Genomic DNA, 18,281 nt, shown 5'->3' with positions numbered 1-18,281 from the left:
TGGCTGAGCGTGACTCCTGCAACGAAACCAATTTCTTGTTTATATGCACAAAACAGTAAGACAACAAAATAAAAATGCAAAAAAAAAGAACACAACGTCTGAAGGGCTCGTTACCGCATGCAGAAGAAAGTGGCAAAAAAGTGGCAAGATAGACAACGGACCCTGCGCTGATTACCAAGTGAAAAAAAAAAATGCCCACAGACACATGTCTAACTTGAATTAAACAAGGTTTCTCTTTGCGCATGGCGTTGTTTATTTATTTATTTATTTATTTATTTATTTATTTATTTATTCATTCACAATGTAATCACAATTTATTCACATTGTTGCCCACAATGTACATCCCCTGTGTGTTTTAATAAACAGTTGATATGCGCTACGTCTGTGCTGCACCCATCCCTGTGTTTCAACTTTGCTGCGCTGCTGTAAAAGTACAAGTATGTTATTCCAACTGGGCCCAACGCAAACCTTAATCAAGGTTCCAAAATAGCATAGCGCGTATTAAATGTAACGATATTGCAATGGTGTTACACATTTCTCTGTCAGTGAGGCCCACGCGCGGTATGGTTATCCAGGAGTGTTCCTTACGATGGTATGCACAGGAACCGAAGGTTTTATCTGCAGGTTGCTTGTAGTATGTCCTGGAGACGCGAATTCCCCACCTATCGCCGACAGCCATCGACACAGCGCCCAGTGTGTCCAATGTGAGTAAGGCCGCAAGAAAGCTGGACTTTAGAGAACGCACACATCTAGCACTAAATGAAGCACTCAATTTGACTGTTGCGAGAGGGCTTATTAGGTGGATTTTTTAGAGGCAGGAACTACCGCAATGCCGGCGCATCCGACCGCTTTCTTTGGTTTATAGTGAACACCATGAATATGTGGAATCATGATCAGGTTTCTTCCTTTAGTTTCCTCTTTTATTGTTGACATGAAACTAAAGCACGCTTTGCGCGGTTTGTCGTTGCTGGATTCGCAAGGCAGACAAAACTAAAAGCATTCAAATACGCAGAACACATTTGAATATATATCTCGAACATTTGCTGCGGAACTTCCACGAACGAGAAAAACGAACGCAATGAACTGAGCAAAGGGACACTCAGCGGCGCTCAAACTTCTGTAAACAAGTGAGAGCACATAGGAATGTCAGTAGCCACGCACACAATCTGACAGTGTTGCAGACAAGGTGTCTGGCGTATAAACACCCATAGCCTACGTAACAGAACATATAACTTCAGTTTGAGTTTAATCAAATCATAGGGTTTTGCGCGTCGAAATCTTTGCTCTTTGTATGAGGCGCGCCGTAGTGGTGGGCTCAGGATTAATTTTGACCATTTGGGTTTCTTTAAAGTGCACCTAATCCCCGGCAAACGAGTGCTTTTGCATTCCACCCCGATCTTGTTATGGCCGCAGCGGGTGGAATCCAACCTGCAACCTAGAGCTCAGCAGCGCAATGCCTTAGCCACTGGGCTACCACGACGGGTAGCTTATTCTGGTAATTTGGTGTAGTACACTAGTACTCGTATATGCAGGAGTAGGACCCAGGGCATTAAGTTATATGAGGACATCGTGTGAGTAAAACAAGAGTGTAGTGCATTGCATAAGCAGCAAAGAAAAAAAAAAAGCAGGACAAAAGATACTTTCCGTAGGGACTACATGTTTGCAAGTGTATATGGTTACACTAACGAATAATAATAATGATAAAAGAAGCATTCGAACCTGTCAAACCATTTCTATACTCCATCGCACCATTACCGTTCAGCACTAACAAAGCCACGGGGTGTAACAAGCCGCGTGCTTGTGCAGAAAACATAGTTGCATATGTAACGACCTTTTAATTGGCAGGGTTGAGACATCCGCGCTTTTTTTTTGGCACGTGTCACGTCACAAAGACCGATAATACGTTTATTCTACTTCGCATTTGCGTCGTAAGCCTTTAATCGTCGTGTCAGTAAACGTCAGCAACTGTGGTTACAAACCAACATGGCAGCGCCCACGCAGAACGGACCGCCCGCTTCGTACCGAACTTGCGCTTGCTACTCGTGCACTGCGCCAACAGCAATAAATAAATGGTGAAGTCAGCCATCGGTTTGTTTCATCTCTCGCCGAGGACAAAAGATCAGGTACGTTTTGTCGTTATTTGCGAGATCAGGTATTTCTTTTGCCAGGCCTGCTAAGCCTAATGCTTCTAGAATTTGGTAATTGTTCTTGGGAAAAGCGCAGTATAGTTACGAAAACAATTGCTGTTGAAGCGTCAGGACATAAATCTGAAGCAAATACAAGCGTCAGTTTGGAACATACGGGCCACACAACGCACGACGACGACTTCATAGGTTCGAGGCGGAAGGCACTCGCTTCAGGCGGTACCGCTATGTATTCGACTCCGACGTCGTCGTCTGCTCGAATGTGCGCTCTTCATTCGTCGTCTGGATGCTCTTCGCACCCAGACGGACGGCGGAATCCGTGTCCGCCGTGTCGTCCATCGTGTGTGTACACCACAAATGGCGTCCAGTGAATCACCGGGGCGTTACATCTCAAAGTTATCCCATTTTTGGAAGGAGGCGAAGTTGCTAGGGCCTAAATGTGTTTGGTGTGGTGCTCAGAGAACTCGTAAAGTGCGCCAGTGTTAACGCGGTTATAAAGAGAACCGCACTCTTGACAAACGTCAGCAAACGCTCCCTTTACAAGTGGGTCACTGAACTTCGCATGAATGGCAAACTGGCATCCCCGAAGAAGTCACCCTGTGGCGGGAAAGGTCGCCAAAGGAAAAGGAAAGTCGACGAGTTCAATTTCGGTGTCCTGGGCAGTGTGGTCCATGACTATTTCAAGAGAAACGATACACGTACAGTGAAGAAGCTTACCGACCACTTTAATGCAGATGAAACGCTGCCTTCACTGTCATCATCGACAATGCATCGATTTTATCAATTCCTGGTGATTGATGCTGGCAGAAGCTGCCTAGTAAAGAGTAAAAAGCTCTTCTTCCGTGATAGTGGGAAGGAAATCGGACTCGATTACCGGAGTAGTGCTGCTAACAGTACGACACGATTGCTCAGACACTGCAAAAACTGAGCGAAAAAATGGTTAAAGTTGTTACCGACTGTTGGTAAATCTGAATCAAAATTGTTCTGAATATCATTAGCCGGATTTAAAGATAAACCCCTCAATTCGTCCATCAGAGACCACGTTTTCTTAGCATAATTACGAGATTCATAAGAGCGGTTCCTGATGTGCGAACGTTTGGCCGCATGAAAGAGGGAATTTACTTTATTTCGAGACGTTTTTAACTGTGAACGTACAACGGCTGTCACTTGGTGTATGTCTGCAGCGTTTCTATAGTAGGTCTTTCTTTTTTTGGTAGTGGATAATATCACACCGTTCATCTAGGGCTGATTCGAGCGGCGTTGGCGAACATAACTTTCCTTTCACTGGATTTGTAAATAATGTCCATCGAACGCGAAAATTGCATGCATAGTTCGGATCTATCAGTAGTTTTATGCAGGCCTGATCAGTCGAACAAGGCGACCTGTTTATCAAAAACAGCATTATCAATAACAGAAGGGCACGTGTTCGGTCTAAAACAGGACGATGACCGAGAAGGAAACCGCAACTGACAAGCTATAAAGTAATGGTCAGCAACTTTTTGCTGTAACACTGCACCGTGAACTGAAGCAACCTCCGTACGGTTGTTGAAGCGAGCAATGCAAGATCCTACTAAATTATAAGGAAGTAATTCTTCGCTAGTTGGAATGTCAACAATACTTTCAAGGCCATATTTTGCAGCAATATCCAAATAATCACATGCCGAGGGTATTGTGGGAATAAGTATACTCGTATCTATATTAAAATCATCTACTAAACATATGTTAGGATCTAACGTCGTCCTCTGTAATTGAGTACCCAGCTCATTAAGAAACGAGGTCAGGTTACTTGAAGGAAGCCTATACATTGCCAAGAGTGAAATAAGGCTCGGCCGGTTCGAAATCTTCAGTCCTGCAGGGATTCCGTGCTAGAAAAGTTAGTTGCTATCTGCTCCACGCTCCAAATATCTTGTTCAAAAATTGCAATCCCCCCGCCTCTCTGAGCACATCGATTGAAAGAAAAAAACAAAAACGAATCCCGGAAGAGTGAACAAGTCAGTCTCAGCTGAGGATATATTTATTTCAGTAAGAACAAAGACGTCAACTTTGTGCAAAATGCTGTCAACGTAGGAACAAAAGGTGTCCCAATGCTTTCGTAATCTGCGCATAATAACATGAACTATGGTAACTGCCGATGGAAAGGGAAAATGACGATCAAATGCTTGAAAGTGAACCAAACTTTCGCACAGGGCCATGAGGTAGCCTTGAAAACTAATCTCGGCACTGAATGATATGGTGCTATGAACGGTTAGGTTAGGCGTACAAGATCATTCACATGGTTCGCACGGATCAAAGAAGCACCTTCCTCCTTCTCTGCAAACATGTTTCAGTCCTTGGCCTAAACATATTTATAATTCTTTTCCTTTCACTTCTTTCTGGCAAGCCGAAACAGTTCCCTGTTTGCTGCTGTTAGGTTATCATTGAAAAACAGCCTGGGATCTTTATCTGATTTGCAGAAGTTCTTCAGTTCATAACGACAAGCCATTCAAGTTTCCTTCATGGATACAGAGGCAAACTTTACCAGAATGACTGGAATTTTGTCTCTTTTGCTCGGCATTTGCTGGATGGTCAGAATGCCGGAGCTGTTGAAGTCTTTGATGCTCAAATCTCCGGCAAGATTTACCGCGAAGGCGCGCAAATTCTCATGACGGGTTGCAGGAAGGCAGTGAATTTCTAAGTTGGGATGACGACTGTACTGCTCTTGTTTGTTCATTTCAGCCTTCAAAGCTTGGGTCTCAGTCTCCTGCTGCTGCACTTTGAGCGTGAGAGATGAAACCTCCGAGTTGGTTGTTTGATTTCTTTTTCACTTGCTTCTATCCTAACGAGAAATTCGTCATATTTAGATGACATGAATGTAATAGAATTCTGTATCTCGCTCACGGAAGACTGGAACTTGTCGACAGTTTGCGTCAATCCCAAAAGTTGATCGATTTTAGCCTGAAGCGGTAGCAGAGAATTTAGATTAAATCTAAGGGAAGCGAGACTGTCCAGTTTTTGATTTACAGCTTAGTTATCTGGCTTTGCAGAGCTTCAAGTTCACCTGTAGCACATGAGTCTGGAGCCGCGGGCCGGTTTTTTCCTTGTCGACAATGACGACACTTCGATACGTCACGTTTAGTCGCACCCATCGAGATAAACGTCGATTCCGAAATTCCAGAACACGATGAGCCCAAATGAAAGGGCTTTTTACATTGTTTGCTACACATGAAACGGCTTTCATCAGGAATATTATCAGAGCAATCTGCACACGACAACGATGGCATTGCGCAGGAACAAGAACATACTCAACCCTCATACACAAAATACAAAAGCCTCTATGGCAATCGGCGGCACGTAAAAAGAAACAGTGCAATTAAGAGCCTTAGCTCACCTGGGCAGAAACATGCGTCCGGCTGTGGCCAAGAATTGCTGCCGTCTGCAGAAGGTTAGGAATCAGTCCGGTCCTTTAAAGGCAATACTGACACGAACAGCAGCCCTGTCCTGGCTTGTCGAAGGGGAGGTGGTCTTGCATGTGCAGGCTTGATACCACCTTGTGGAAGTCCTTGCGGTTATCGCTCTTGAACGCTGACAGATGATCGCTGAGCGAGCCAGGCTGGACGACGCATGCTCCTTGACAGGCATTCCCCTGTGGTGCCTGGGCAGAGACAAGCGTCAGGCTGTGGCAAAGATTTGCCGCCGAATAATAATAATAATAATAATAATAATAATAATAATAATAATAATAATAATAATAATAATAATAATAATAATAATAATAATAATAATAATAATAATAATAATAATAATAATAATAATAATAATAATAATAATAATAATAATAATAATAATAATAATAATAATAATAATAATAATAATAATAATAATAATAATAATAATAATAATAATAATAATAATAATAATAATAATAATAATAATAATAATAATAATAATAATAATAATAATAATAATAATAATAATAATAATCAATCAATCATGTTTATTTAACGTGCCCAGGAACAACCCTAAGGTCTGAGTGCTGGCGCACGCATACATTACAAAAAAAAAAAAAAAAAGACACTCAGGGAAAAATCATTAAACAATAAATGAATAAAAATAAAAATTGTGAAAAGAAGAGAGTACCGACAACAAAGCGCAAAGTAAATACAAAAGAAAAAGGAGGAGAAGGGCACTTGAACAATACATGATATTATAATACCAGGCAAAGCTCGGAAAAGAACGATGACAAGGAGTTATGAAAGATATCAAGTTCACGAAAGTAAGCGTTATAAAGATTCTGCATTCTGTGGACAGTTGAGTGTTCGTGATGACAGGCAGGAACATGGAAAGGTCTATGTTCTCTGGTGATCTTGCGTGGGATGCGGAACATGACACAGCTGAGAAGTTCGGGACACGTGAGGTTACCGTGAAGGAGTTTAAAGAGAAACAGAAGGTCAGCGCGATTACGTCGGTCGCGAAGTGAAGGCAATGACAATCCAACAGTGCTAGTACAGGGTGCAATGTCCAGGTTTGCAAAGCGGTGATTATATATGCTTAGAAACTTTTTCTGGACACGATCTATAATGTCACTGTTGGATCTAGAAGAGCCGTTCCAGACGACCGACGCATATTCGAGTTGAGGAAGACAGATGGTTGTGTATAATTTGCGGAACGGTGTAGGAGACTTGAATTCCCGCGATAGTCTAATAATAATAATAATAATAATAATAATAATAATAATAATAATAATAATAATAATAATAATAATAATAATAATAATAATAATAATAATAATAATAATAATAATAATAATAATAATATAAAGGCGTTTATTGCACGCAAGCGTAAGGCTGATCGTCCGATCAGTTCAGGGAACCGCGAGCGCGAGCGGCGTAGTCTGAGCGATGCGCTGGAGAGACTGTCCCACTAGACAGCGCTGGTAATTAAGGATGCCCCACTGCATCGTCCCTCTTCTTCACTACAATAATAATAATAATAATAATAATAATAATAATAATAATAATAATAATAATAATAATAATAATAATAATAATAATAATAATAATAATAATAATAATAATAATAATAATAATAATAATAATAATAATAATAATAATAATAATAATAATAATAATAATAATAATAATAATAATAATAATAATAATTGAGTACATGGCGAAACGGGACCTCAACCCCACGTTTCTCGTCATAAATACCGCCTTTCTTTACCTAAACAAATAGATGAAGAGGCTTCGTCATGTGATGGGTTGACGTGGCATAGCGGATTGCAATGTCATCTCGCTGTACTCGGAAGGCTCTGTGAAAGACAAGGGATCAAACAAATTACCCTCGATTATCACGAAAGCTGGCGGTACAATATAATTAAATCAGTTATTATTGCTTTGTCCTATGATGAATTGCCTTTCTTCCAGCAACAAGGTTATGGGCAGAACCGGCTGGGTAGCGATTGGCTATGGTACCAGGCAGTGAGAGCATAGGAAAAAGTTTGGTGTTATAGTGTGATGCCACCTGGCCATAATTGGTTCCATGTAGTGCTATCCCCGTTCCTTTATCGGCGTAGTCGCCTACGTCACCTTTTGTCCATCAAGGCATGGTTAAGCACATCGGAACGTATCGCAACGGTGACATTTGCAGCTGCATCGACGATGCAACGGAGCGGCGCGAGCGTGAAACCAAGGGCCGCTTGTTGCAATACTGAGGAGAAAGCATGCAGTCCGGCAAAATTTGACGTGGGATGGGTTAAGGCGATGGTCTTAGGTGGTCAGGCAGTGTTCACGCATAGTGGAGGTTATCGCTGCGAAATGATGGCAGAAACAAAAGGAGGACGCCGAAGAAGGAAAAGAAGAAGAGGCAGATGCATGCGGCCAGCACATACCACATATACCGCCATTTCCTTCTCTCGGCTATTTTACATCAATAGAAGAAAATATTCCGAAGAGACATTTAGGAATGACGTCATATGACGTCATATGACGTCAAACGAAATATTCAATACGCACGCTCATCAGGCGCAACTATACGCTCCTCACGTTTGTTCTGATAAGATCTTTTCTGTTGCCGCGTTTAGAAATTTTCTTTATGGATTTCCGCGTGTTCATAATTTGCCTCTATTATAGCCAATCAGTGCTCCTACATAACTGTCTTCCCTCGTGTGCGTAATATGAAATGTCCCACCAGAGCTCCCTCACTGCGCGACCCTTTCTTGTGTATGTACGCACCCGGGTAATACATTGCATCTCCATATATAAATAATAAAGTACAATTTGAAGTCTATCCTATTGGCTGTCACACAAATTGCGATGAGGAGAAAAGAACCCTGGCGATTACGTCACTGCAGAATGCACGTACATATTTCTTAAATGATGCTATCTTTAAGTACACGAAAGGGAAATGACATCAGGGCACGCCCTGTCGTTCATTAACCAAAGTACAGTCAAAGCACTGTGAGCCCAGCCAGTCTAGTAGAATGTGCCATGCCAACAGGTTTGATGATGAAACGTCGCAGTGTGTCAGTGTCAATGGTGACTCAGAGAGAGAGAGAGAGAGAGATAAAGAAAGAGAGAAAGAGAGCGTGACTGTGCTGACACTTTCTACCAGAGCGAAGCGTTTCTCTTGGCGATCACTAGGCCTGATGAGTGAGCACGCGCTTTATTGGCGTAGGTAATCTTCACAGGAGCCACGCGCCCCTAATTGAAGCCTCCGCGGCGCATAATCTCCCACAGAGAAATACAACTGACCGCAAGAGAAGACGAAGGTGACACGCGCCATCTTCTCTCTTTCCTCATCGTGGAACCGACCGAGACGGAAGACGGTAGTTAAACGCCCGCTATTTTCTTTCTTTCATTTCCTTTCATCCCATTGTCTCCCAGAGTACATAGAAAAGAGCACCGAGGAGCGACGAACAAAGAGATAGCAACCACCAGAAACAAACATAGGCGTCCAGAAAGAGGATACTAGCAAATCACGAAGATAAGCGTGAAGTCTGTGAAGAGACATACCATCTTTCACTTGCATTTGTTCTTTCTTTTTACGACAAGTGCCAAACAAAACACCCGAAGGCGGAGCCCCTTCGTTTGCGTGCTACGCTTTCCTTACATTTCCTCGTGCATTTATTACTCTTGGATATCTCCTCTCCCGGCATGACGCATCGTAGTCGACGCGTTGAGAGGGCGACACTCGAGGTGCCGTCACCCCCCACCGCCCCCCGATCAAGGTCGCCCAACGCGAAACACCTCTCGAGCAGCCACGACAGCCTTTGAGGAAATCCCAGCCCCTTGGAGCCTCTCGCTCCCCCGTTCGACGTGTATATACAATTATGTTTGAAGCTTCTCTCCCGAGATACCAACGGGTGTCTCGGCGTGCACGGGAGGGAGTTCAGTCAGACGTATATATATATATGGCCTGAGCTGAAGCCGGCTTGCTCACACTGTAGGCGTGAATCCGAGGTGCAAAGCATCTGCCAGGACCATTGCATGCGCACTGCAGTCTGCTAGACCAGCTCACGTTTGTACCGTTCACGTGCTCACGATACAACGACCAGTACAGACATGAAGACAACAGTTGCCTACGTCGCTGTGCTCGTTGCTTTGGGTAAGTGACGGCTGAGGCACATGTCGTGCTATCAGATTGGTGGCGATTCCGTAGAGCAACATAGCAATAAATACATTGCACTCGAGAGCCGTATCCTTTGATGCATGTCCTTTCATCTTGAAAGTGTATTTCATATCATCAACTCGGGGCAGCGCAGCTAAAGCTAGAAATTCCTGTTAGCCATCCAGAAACGAGAAACAGAAGAAAGGCTGCTCTATCGTTTGCCTCTGATCGCGCGCGATACCGAATGGAAGCTCAGGAGCACACAGGTGGCTCTTGTTAGTCATTGGCTGGCACAAGCCCTATAGCCTTGGTTGCATTCTACAGAAATGGTGAGATGAAGCATAGGTGAAAACTAGAATATAGCTGCTCTATAACGAATGCCAAATAGGGAACCTCTTCTTTCACAAATCAGGACCCATCCGCTGCATATTGGTTGCTCTAACCAGCATTATAACTAACCTCTGGAACACATTATATCAACTCGTCTAATGGCCTTCCTTGATCGGTAACTACTTCTACATCCACAAACACGGATTACGGAAACCTCAATCATGCGAAAGTCAGCTAACTGGATTTACACGCGATCTCTTGCGCTATATACAGCTTCACTTACAAGTAGATGCCATTTTCTGATACTTTTCTCGTGCATTTATCGCGTCACATGCTTCTTAAACTGTCATAACTTGGCTAACCTCCAAGTATAATTTCATGGCTAGAACACTTCCTGAAAGGGCGCAAGCAACTCACCTGCGTTAATGAATAGCCATGGCTCTACGATAACTGTTGTAATATCAGGTGTTCCTTAGGAACTGAGCTATCGCAATTGTGGTGTATATATGTGTAAATAACCTAACGACTGACATTACCCCAAAACTGCGGCTTTTTGCAGATTGTGTAATTTATAGTCCAATCAAGTGCACTGAAGTCACTTCGTATACGCAACGTGACACTGTCGCAAGTTGGTGTGACAAATGGCACATTACTCTCAAACTTATTATGTGTACATTAATGCCATTTACTAGTAAGCACATCATCCTTGGTAATACCTGCCGCATAAACGCTGCCCCCTTTGGCGCCGCATGATTGCACCATAAACTTGACATGACACCGTCGCTAATATGTATAACACACATCGAGACACCGCGAACACTGAGCTATATACGGGGAAACTTAAGTGTTGCATCTGCTGAGGTTAAAATCTTGCACGTCTACATTCGCCCGTTCGAAACTAGAATTCACGCCTTCCGTTTGGACCTTCTCACGCGTTTATCTCAGCGCACATCTGGAATGAACCGAGAACCAAGCCACTCGCTTCATCACCTCTTAATACTCTACTAACATCGCGTTACGTCACCAAAACTCGGCCTCCCTTCACTTGCGGGACGACGTGTCACCTTGCGCCTCTGCCTCCGTCATTCTTTTCACTGTCACCCAGAATCACTCCATCAGCAGTTAAAAGTACAATCTACAGTTTCCGCTCGCATTAACCATGGCCAGACAATAGTTCGTATAAATGGTCACACGCCATCTATGAACCTATCCGCTTCCCCCAGTACAATAGGTCTGTGAAATGCCCTACACGAACCCATAGTCTCATGCACAGACCCCAAGGAATTCTGCGAAAAGCTATCTACTGTCTTCGCATATAGCTCCACCAGTAAAGAATAGATACACCAGGCATACTTTGTAAACATACCTATAAGGTACATTCCTGGTTATTGTATTTATCTCCTTATTAGTATTCTTAATATTTCGCGACTTGGCGCGAACTTTATGCCTCTAAGTTTGGCCAATATCAGCTGTTTTATCCTGTGTATTTATCTTCAATGTATATTTACTTTCATTGAAACTTTGTATATTTTCTCAATTGTAATAGCTGATGCAACTGCATATTTCTATCATATTCTCACTTCTGCAATATTTCGATATTTATACGCCTATATGTACCATCCACCCTAACCCCTATATGTCATACCTTTGGGCCCTTAAGGAGGAAATAAATAAAATGAAGTGAAAAGAAAGCGGATGCCAAAATCGCGCAGAAAAGTTGGGGGCTTTTAATTTTAGATAATGGGTTTCTTTTATCACAACAATTCATTTACAGGAACTAAGGCACATAGATGTAAATAATCACTGGGCGAACTACGGCAGTCAGCTTAGTTTATAGCTGGATATTGTATAGTACAGTACACATTGCTTTTCCTGCGTGACGATTCATTATTTCCTTAATTATTATATACTGCAGCGGAGCTAATTTCACCGTCTGATTAAGCGCGTAAAAACTAGGCGCACACTGGGATCGTATTCTCCAAGAGCGTTTTCGATCATTAAAAAAAATAAAACAATGCATAGTGCGCACCAATAGTTAGGCATTTTAATATATCGCACCCGCGATATATTAACTTTTATCTTATATAGCCTACGCTACAGTCCAAAAGTTATGGCAATTTTGTCCATTTGGCTTTCATAAAAGACTCTTCTGTATAGGATTGGCATTTACCTAGGTATGCCTGAGCACGTATATAGCATCATAGTTGTCACAATAGGGATTGGTAAGCAAAGTGTGACTCAATACTTACGAAAACGCAGTTCTGGTGAGACAAATTTAAGGAAAAGACTTAAGCTGCACTGAAAGCCTAACAAAACGGTTGCTGCTTTAACTACAGTGTAATACTTGAACTTCACTGCTCTAAAGTGTGAACACTTTGGAAAACACGCTGCAGAAAGTATGCGCTTCTGAATTTGAGAAAAGCTACCCCCCCCCCCCCCTTCTTTTTGCGCCGGTAATTATTTAAGTATAACGATGCAGACTTTAACTTTAACTATGATGTCTTGGTTTTACTGATCAAATAGATGGAGTGATCCCTCTTTGCTTTGTCTTTTTTATTGATTCTGGAGGCTTGCACATTCGCTTGCACAACTGTTCCATTCCGTTATAAAGGGGTTGCTATGGAGTTGTCGAGGTAGAAATACCTCAGCTGGCCATTTTGATCTGGTCTAAAACAAATAATAAATAAATAAATAAATAAATAAATAAATAAATAAATAAATAAATAAATAAATAAATAAATAAATAAATAAATAAATAAATAAATAAATAAATAAAGAAGAATACTCTATCACGACGCAATGTAGGTGACGCCCACGAAACCATACAGCAAATGCGCGTTACATTGACATTTTCAACATGACGCCTAACATCGTCATTATATAATAAGTACGCATTGCATCTCTATAGAAGTATTGATGTCATGTTCTGCACTGCGAATAGTGTTCGACGTGAGCTATGTAGGGCACCTTTCATCTATGTTAGTAAAGATAGCAAAAGCAATGGAGACCGAACTTCAAGACGCGTTTTAAAAAGTTTACTCAGGTACGGCAGATCAAGATAAATATAGGCACAGCATGACCTTCAAGCAATGTAACGCTGTATATTTTTTTGCTTTTGCAAACGCGGCGACAATTAGATTTCAACATTTGTGTACGATCACTGCGATGCAGGAATGTTTGCTGAGATGAGCGGCGCCGCAATGACAACGGACGCAGAGTGCCACAGACTTCGAACAAAAGTGGTGAGTGCGAAACGACCAGATGCATTATAATTACTCAATTTGTGCAAGCTTAATTTCTGAGGTATTTTGGCAGAATGGCTGAATGCCTCGACGAAATAAATTTCGTGATCTTCGAGCCAGACTTTTAGAACCAAAATAAAAATAACAATTCCAGCGTGCTTATGCTGTCAAAGATGGCGCAGCAGCTAAGAAGACCAAGCTAGCCCTACATCCGAGCGGACGTGTCACTGAAATTCTGCAATTCGTTCGTGAATAAAATGGGCTGCAATTCTAAAAGTTGATTGCGCCATTCATTGATATTCCTTCAATGCATTTTAAGGGCTTGAAGTTCTCTACCCTGCAAAAGTATGAATTCCTGTTGTATACTCAAAAGAGTTTTACCAGTCAGGGTAAGTAGATCTTCCAAGTAAAATCAAGAAAGAATAATAAAAAATAGAAGGTTTAGTGTAGATTTTAGAAACCTCAGGCAAAAGTGCACAAAAAATAATAATTTGCAACCTGGAAAGAGCAACGCATTTGCCTCGACACGAAAGTATTGTCCGCGGTTATCGAAGGCGCGAGAGAGCGAGAAAAAAATAAGAAAAAAAGAGAGAACTTACGTTAGCGTGATTGTCACGCGTGACACGAAATTCAACGTAACATTCAACAATGCTTGCTCACAACCGCACGCGATACCAAGCAAGTGGAATGGCAAGTCGCACGCGATACCAAGCAAGCCAAGCATAACGTTCTTATTTACCAGCGTGAACAAGAAGTCCGTCTCGTGCAGCCGTTTCCATTCATTGGCGAGGGGCGACCCAGGCAAGAGCAGATCTCACGGAAGAAGCGAAAGTAAAAAAAAAAAGAAAAGAAATTATTGGTGTAACAGACGAGTCACGAACTCCGCAAATGACCGAAATTGGTATCTACAAGCACAGGTAACATAACTAGACCCCCAGCTACATAACGGGATCAAAAAAAAAAAAAAAAAAGACAGAAAAATAAACCGTCGCGTATTGCCATTTTTAAGCACTGCGAAAAAAAGTGCTTTGTCGAAAGGGAGCTGGGTCCGAGATTTGTGGGAGATCATCGCTTCCAATGCGGTTTGAACTTAGCGTGAACCTTAAGCCTGTTGAATAGCAATGCTAATGAAATAGCTGTAGTTGCTTAATTCGTTCATTAGTGGTTATCAGGTATTCGCCTCTACCGCCCACAGTTGGACCGCAAAGAGAGCATCATAATATTAGTTGCGCTGTGCTTAATAATCTGTACAACTTTTCCTTGAACCACCCGTCATGCTTACGTGTCTACCTTCTCGTGGCGCCATCCCCCCCCCACCCCCCGATGCGACGTAGCACGCGAACGTAATAACCCTGTAGCCGGCCTCTGAGGATTTATTTCACTGGAACTCACTCCCTCTACGTGTTTTCCGGTAATGTCACCTGGTCTTGGAAAAAGCCACTCGCTGAGACACGCAACTTCGTCATAATTCAACGAGTTCACATGTGTATTTCCACGCATCCTCGCAGGAAAAAGTGCGCCCGTACTGCGTCTACCTCTGCCATATGCCCGAAGGTTACATCAAGATGGGCATGGAGGAGGACGGCACTCCGTGCAGGGTAAGCGACACTGCTAGGTTTTTCTTCTTTTTTTTATTTAGTTCCTTAGAAATGACGTCATCACTGCAGAAAGTATTTTGTCTAGCAAATGGTACACGCACCGCGTCTCGTAGGCTCTCAAACGGACACTCAAGAGATAGCCTAAATTAGTTTAGCCTGATAAATAATTATAAAGAAGAAATAAAGAAGTACATTTTAATCATTCCGTGATAATAGGTTGATTGTTACAAGATAAAGTGATGGTCAAAGTTCAATTTGTTCAATTTAGCGCCGGAAACCGGGGCCGATAGGGTACTGTGACGTTATGGATTTCAGTTTTTTTCGTATTTCGGCCGCTGTGGCTCTGTAAAACGTCCTAAACCTTTCCTAATTGAGACCTTGGTTGTTTTTTTATAAAATTTTATAAAATCAGTCCATTTTTGTCAACGAAAAAAAAATTAGGCCCGATCGATAGCATCAGAATTTATGACGTCATGGACTGCTAGTCCGGGAACCTCAAGGCGCGCCGTCGCCACTCGGTCTTGCGTCTTTTCTCGCTTACCAAGTTTGCTCTCACAGTAACGGGTAACTTCTTTGAAAATTTGGAAGGGTAATTTACGAATACAGCTGAAATTATTTCACTCTGTAATTTGTCCCTTTAACCGAAGCGTGGTCTTAGTATTTGGGAAAAACAATGCCATCCTGGTTTACCACAGCAGTTGATCATGGCGTCGTGTTTTATTCGCGTGAAGAAATAACATTTCAAAATATGCATTCTATTTAACTAATCTCATTGTAACGCAGGTTACACAGAAAAACAAATGAAGGTAATGTCTTTACTTGTTCGGTAATATGTAGCACTCCCTTGCAGCCGCTAGAGTGTTTGGAAGATTGCATGTGCTGATTTAGACTGTCCCAGTGAGTTAGTGAGTGTCCTAGCGGAAGGCTGCGGAGTAATGATGACCTTCCAATACATTGAAATATATTTGAAGCACTTGTTTTTCATTCCATCGAAAAAAAATACAAAAAGAAACAAAAAAAAACGAAAAAAAAAAGAAACGCGCAAACTGTAACCTAGCATAAAACCTTGGCACCATGTTAGGCAGCACGACGTCACACGGATGCTCCTAAGTGTACACTTTAGGGTCGCTAATAGAACGAAACAGGCGTGTAGAGAGGGTCTCCCGCCATAATTTCTGCCTCCCCACATTCCTTGGTGCTGCAGCTGTATTTGCGAAGCTTCACCTTTCTATTTCTGCATTCATGCATACGGCATGAGCGAGTCGCGACATGGAATCTCGCTACTGACGCGCGCGTCAGAGGTGTTTGTCCCCGTCGTATATCTCAAACGAGCTCCTTGTTTTGCAGTTCTTCGTGCACGAAGGCGTGTGCCAGAACGGCCTCTGCCTCTTGGACAAACCCAGAAAGGATCGCCCCACGAAAGACGACGGCGCAGAAGGCAAGGAGGGTGGCGCCGTGACGCCCAAGGTTGACGAGAACACCAAGTGATTCACGCGCCAGAATGTTATAACGCCGCATGGGCTTTCGGCAGAACGGACACTTTCTAGTTTTTTTTTCTTTTTTCTAATTAGGACCAACGATGCGTTCAGAGCGAGCTGGCACTGATGGAGGTCGTGCGTATTTATAGCGCTGCTCGCCGTCTGTGATACTTCTGTAAATTGCTACCTTGCGGTAGATTTTACTTGGCGTTGCTACTTATGGCGTTCATTGGTCGGTTTGTAAATATAGAGCTGTTGACAAAACAGTGGGAAATAAAAGAAAATTATGTTATTTTGCTGTGCGCGAAAGAAAAATTAAAGAAAGTTACGGTATTTCCGTGGCGAAAAACCAAACATTACCTGGAGATGTCCCTCGGAATACTATAGTAATAACGAATTGCGGTTTGTCGCTGCTTCTTGTGACGCTGCGAGCGCATTAAAGTCACCAATCTACGTAGCGAGAAGACTAGTTCAGTCGACTTCTAATGAAGGACAGGAGTGCGTGTGCTTTTTTTTTAGCTTTTCATTTGCTCAAGAGTTCAGGTCTGAGAACATTTACTTTTCTTTCCCCTATCACTATTCTTTCGCATTTCTCTCAGAAAAAACATGAGAGAGAGATAAAAAAAAAACATAAGCAAAGCTGTGACGGGGAATTGCCATTACAGAATATACATTTTCGATATATTTCTTCCACATTTTGCGGACCTAGAGAGCATATTGCAAAGCCCAACTTTCTACATTTTAGGTGATGCATACTCCTTTCCTTCAGATGAAAATAAACTTTGCGACGCTGCTACGAGATCGTGCGTTTGATTCTTTGAAAACCCTACATACTTGGCAACATCGGAATGCTGTGAAGCCTTGTCTCTGAGCGCATGGTTTGCTTTTGTGAACCTGGTTCACCCTTCTGTTCTCCTTATATCCCCATTCCCAAGAATAGCCAAGGAAAACCCGCAGCAGTGGTTCCGGGGGTGGTTGGCGTGTGTCTTGAAGTTGTTGCTAAGGCGTTGGGTCGGGAAGAATCCTTGGTCAGTAGTACCGTAAGTATTGTCCTCAAGTGAAAGAGCCAAAGAATAAATTGGCACAAGTGACAGAGAGAGAGAGAGAGAGAAACAAGGGAAGGCAAGGAGGTTTGCCAGAGGGACGTCCGGTTGGCTATCCTTCTCGGGGGAGAGGAAATGAGCGATTGAAAAAAAAAGAGATGGCAAAAGGAGAGAGATAGTTAATGCACATTCATAGAGTAGCCGCCACGTTCATTTCAGGTCAGTTGATCTGGGGATCTGGGGATCAGAGATCGCAGGGAGAGGCCTTCGTCCTGCAGTGGACATAAAATATAGGCTGATGATGATGATGATGATGATGATGATGATTATGATGATGATGATCTGGGAAAAGACATTAAAGTGCGGGTAGCTTTAAAAGTTGATGGTGGATCATGCGCTCATTAGCCATATTTGGCCCTTGCACCAATAAACCCCACACATCATCACGATAATGATAGAGGTGACAGAGAGATCGGCTTTAAGCCATTGTGCTGAACCTGATGCTCTGCAGAGGGGAGTGGTAATGGAGGAAGCAATTGCTATAATGGACTACAGTGAGGCCAGCAATAAGAAATGTTTTTATAAAAGCACACATCACTACTTCCTTCCTGAAATGCGGCAATTTCGTCTAGGATGGAAGGCAAAAATGTTACCATAGCCACTGATGCTGTATGTTTAAGCAGAGTTTTTGGTATAAGTTTAAAAACAAATACGGCTTTTTAATTTCTTTTCAGGAATTTAGTTTTAACCGCAGAGGGTGAGTGAACGAAAGTATATCAGGGAGCTAACAGAGCGATTATTGCGCACCTGCTGGCCTAATTTCGCTCTGATGGAACGGGCTGGATGAGGTCAAGGCCAC

At 42.5% G+C, this 18,281-nt stretch overlaps 1 protein-coding gene across 1 annotated transcript; it reads left to right on the top strand.

Annotated features, from left to right (window-relative positions):
- The first annotated feature begins 9,490 nt into the window (after positions 1-9,490).
- LOC119446038 (uncharacterized) lies at positions 9,491-17,180 on the top strand. Its single transcript, XM_037710356.2, has 4 exons — positions 9,491-9,728; positions 13,233-13,303; positions 14,812-14,901; positions 16,249-17,180. The coding sequence occupies exons 1-4, from the start codon at positions 9,686-9,688 to the stop codon at positions 16,387-16,389; spliced, it is 345 nt and encodes a 114-aa protein (XP_037566284.1). The 5' UTR covers positions 9,491-9,685; the 3' UTR covers positions 16,390-17,180.
- The last annotated feature ends 1,101 nt before the right edge of the window (positions 17,181-18,281 follow it).

The sequence above is a fragment of the Dermacentor silvarum genome, chromosome 3, assembly GCF_013339745.2.
Source record: "Dermacentor silvarum isolate Dsil-2018 chromosome 3, BIME_Dsil_1.4, whole genome shotgun sequence".
In the NCBI taxonomy this organism is placed as follows: domain Eukaryota; kingdom Metazoa; phylum Arthropoda; class Arachnida; order Ixodida; family Ixodidae; genus Dermacentor; species Dermacentor silvarum.
Note: the sequence above shows the minus strand (reverse complement) of the source record. Positions and strands in the feature narration are given on the sequence as shown.

Coding starts and splice junctions, on each gene's coding strand:
- LOC119446038 (XM_037710356.2), top strand. CDS start 9,686: ATGAAGACAACAGTTGCCTACGTCGCTGTGCTCGTTGCTTTGG. Junction 9,729..13,232: donor CGCTGTGCTCGTTGCTTTGG/GTAAGTGACGGC, acceptor ACTGCGATGCAG/GAATGTTTGCTGAGATGAGC. Junction 14,902..16,248: donor AGGACGGCACTCCGTGCAGG/GTAAGCGACACT, acceptor CTTGTTTTGCAG/TTCTTCGTGCACGAAGGCGT.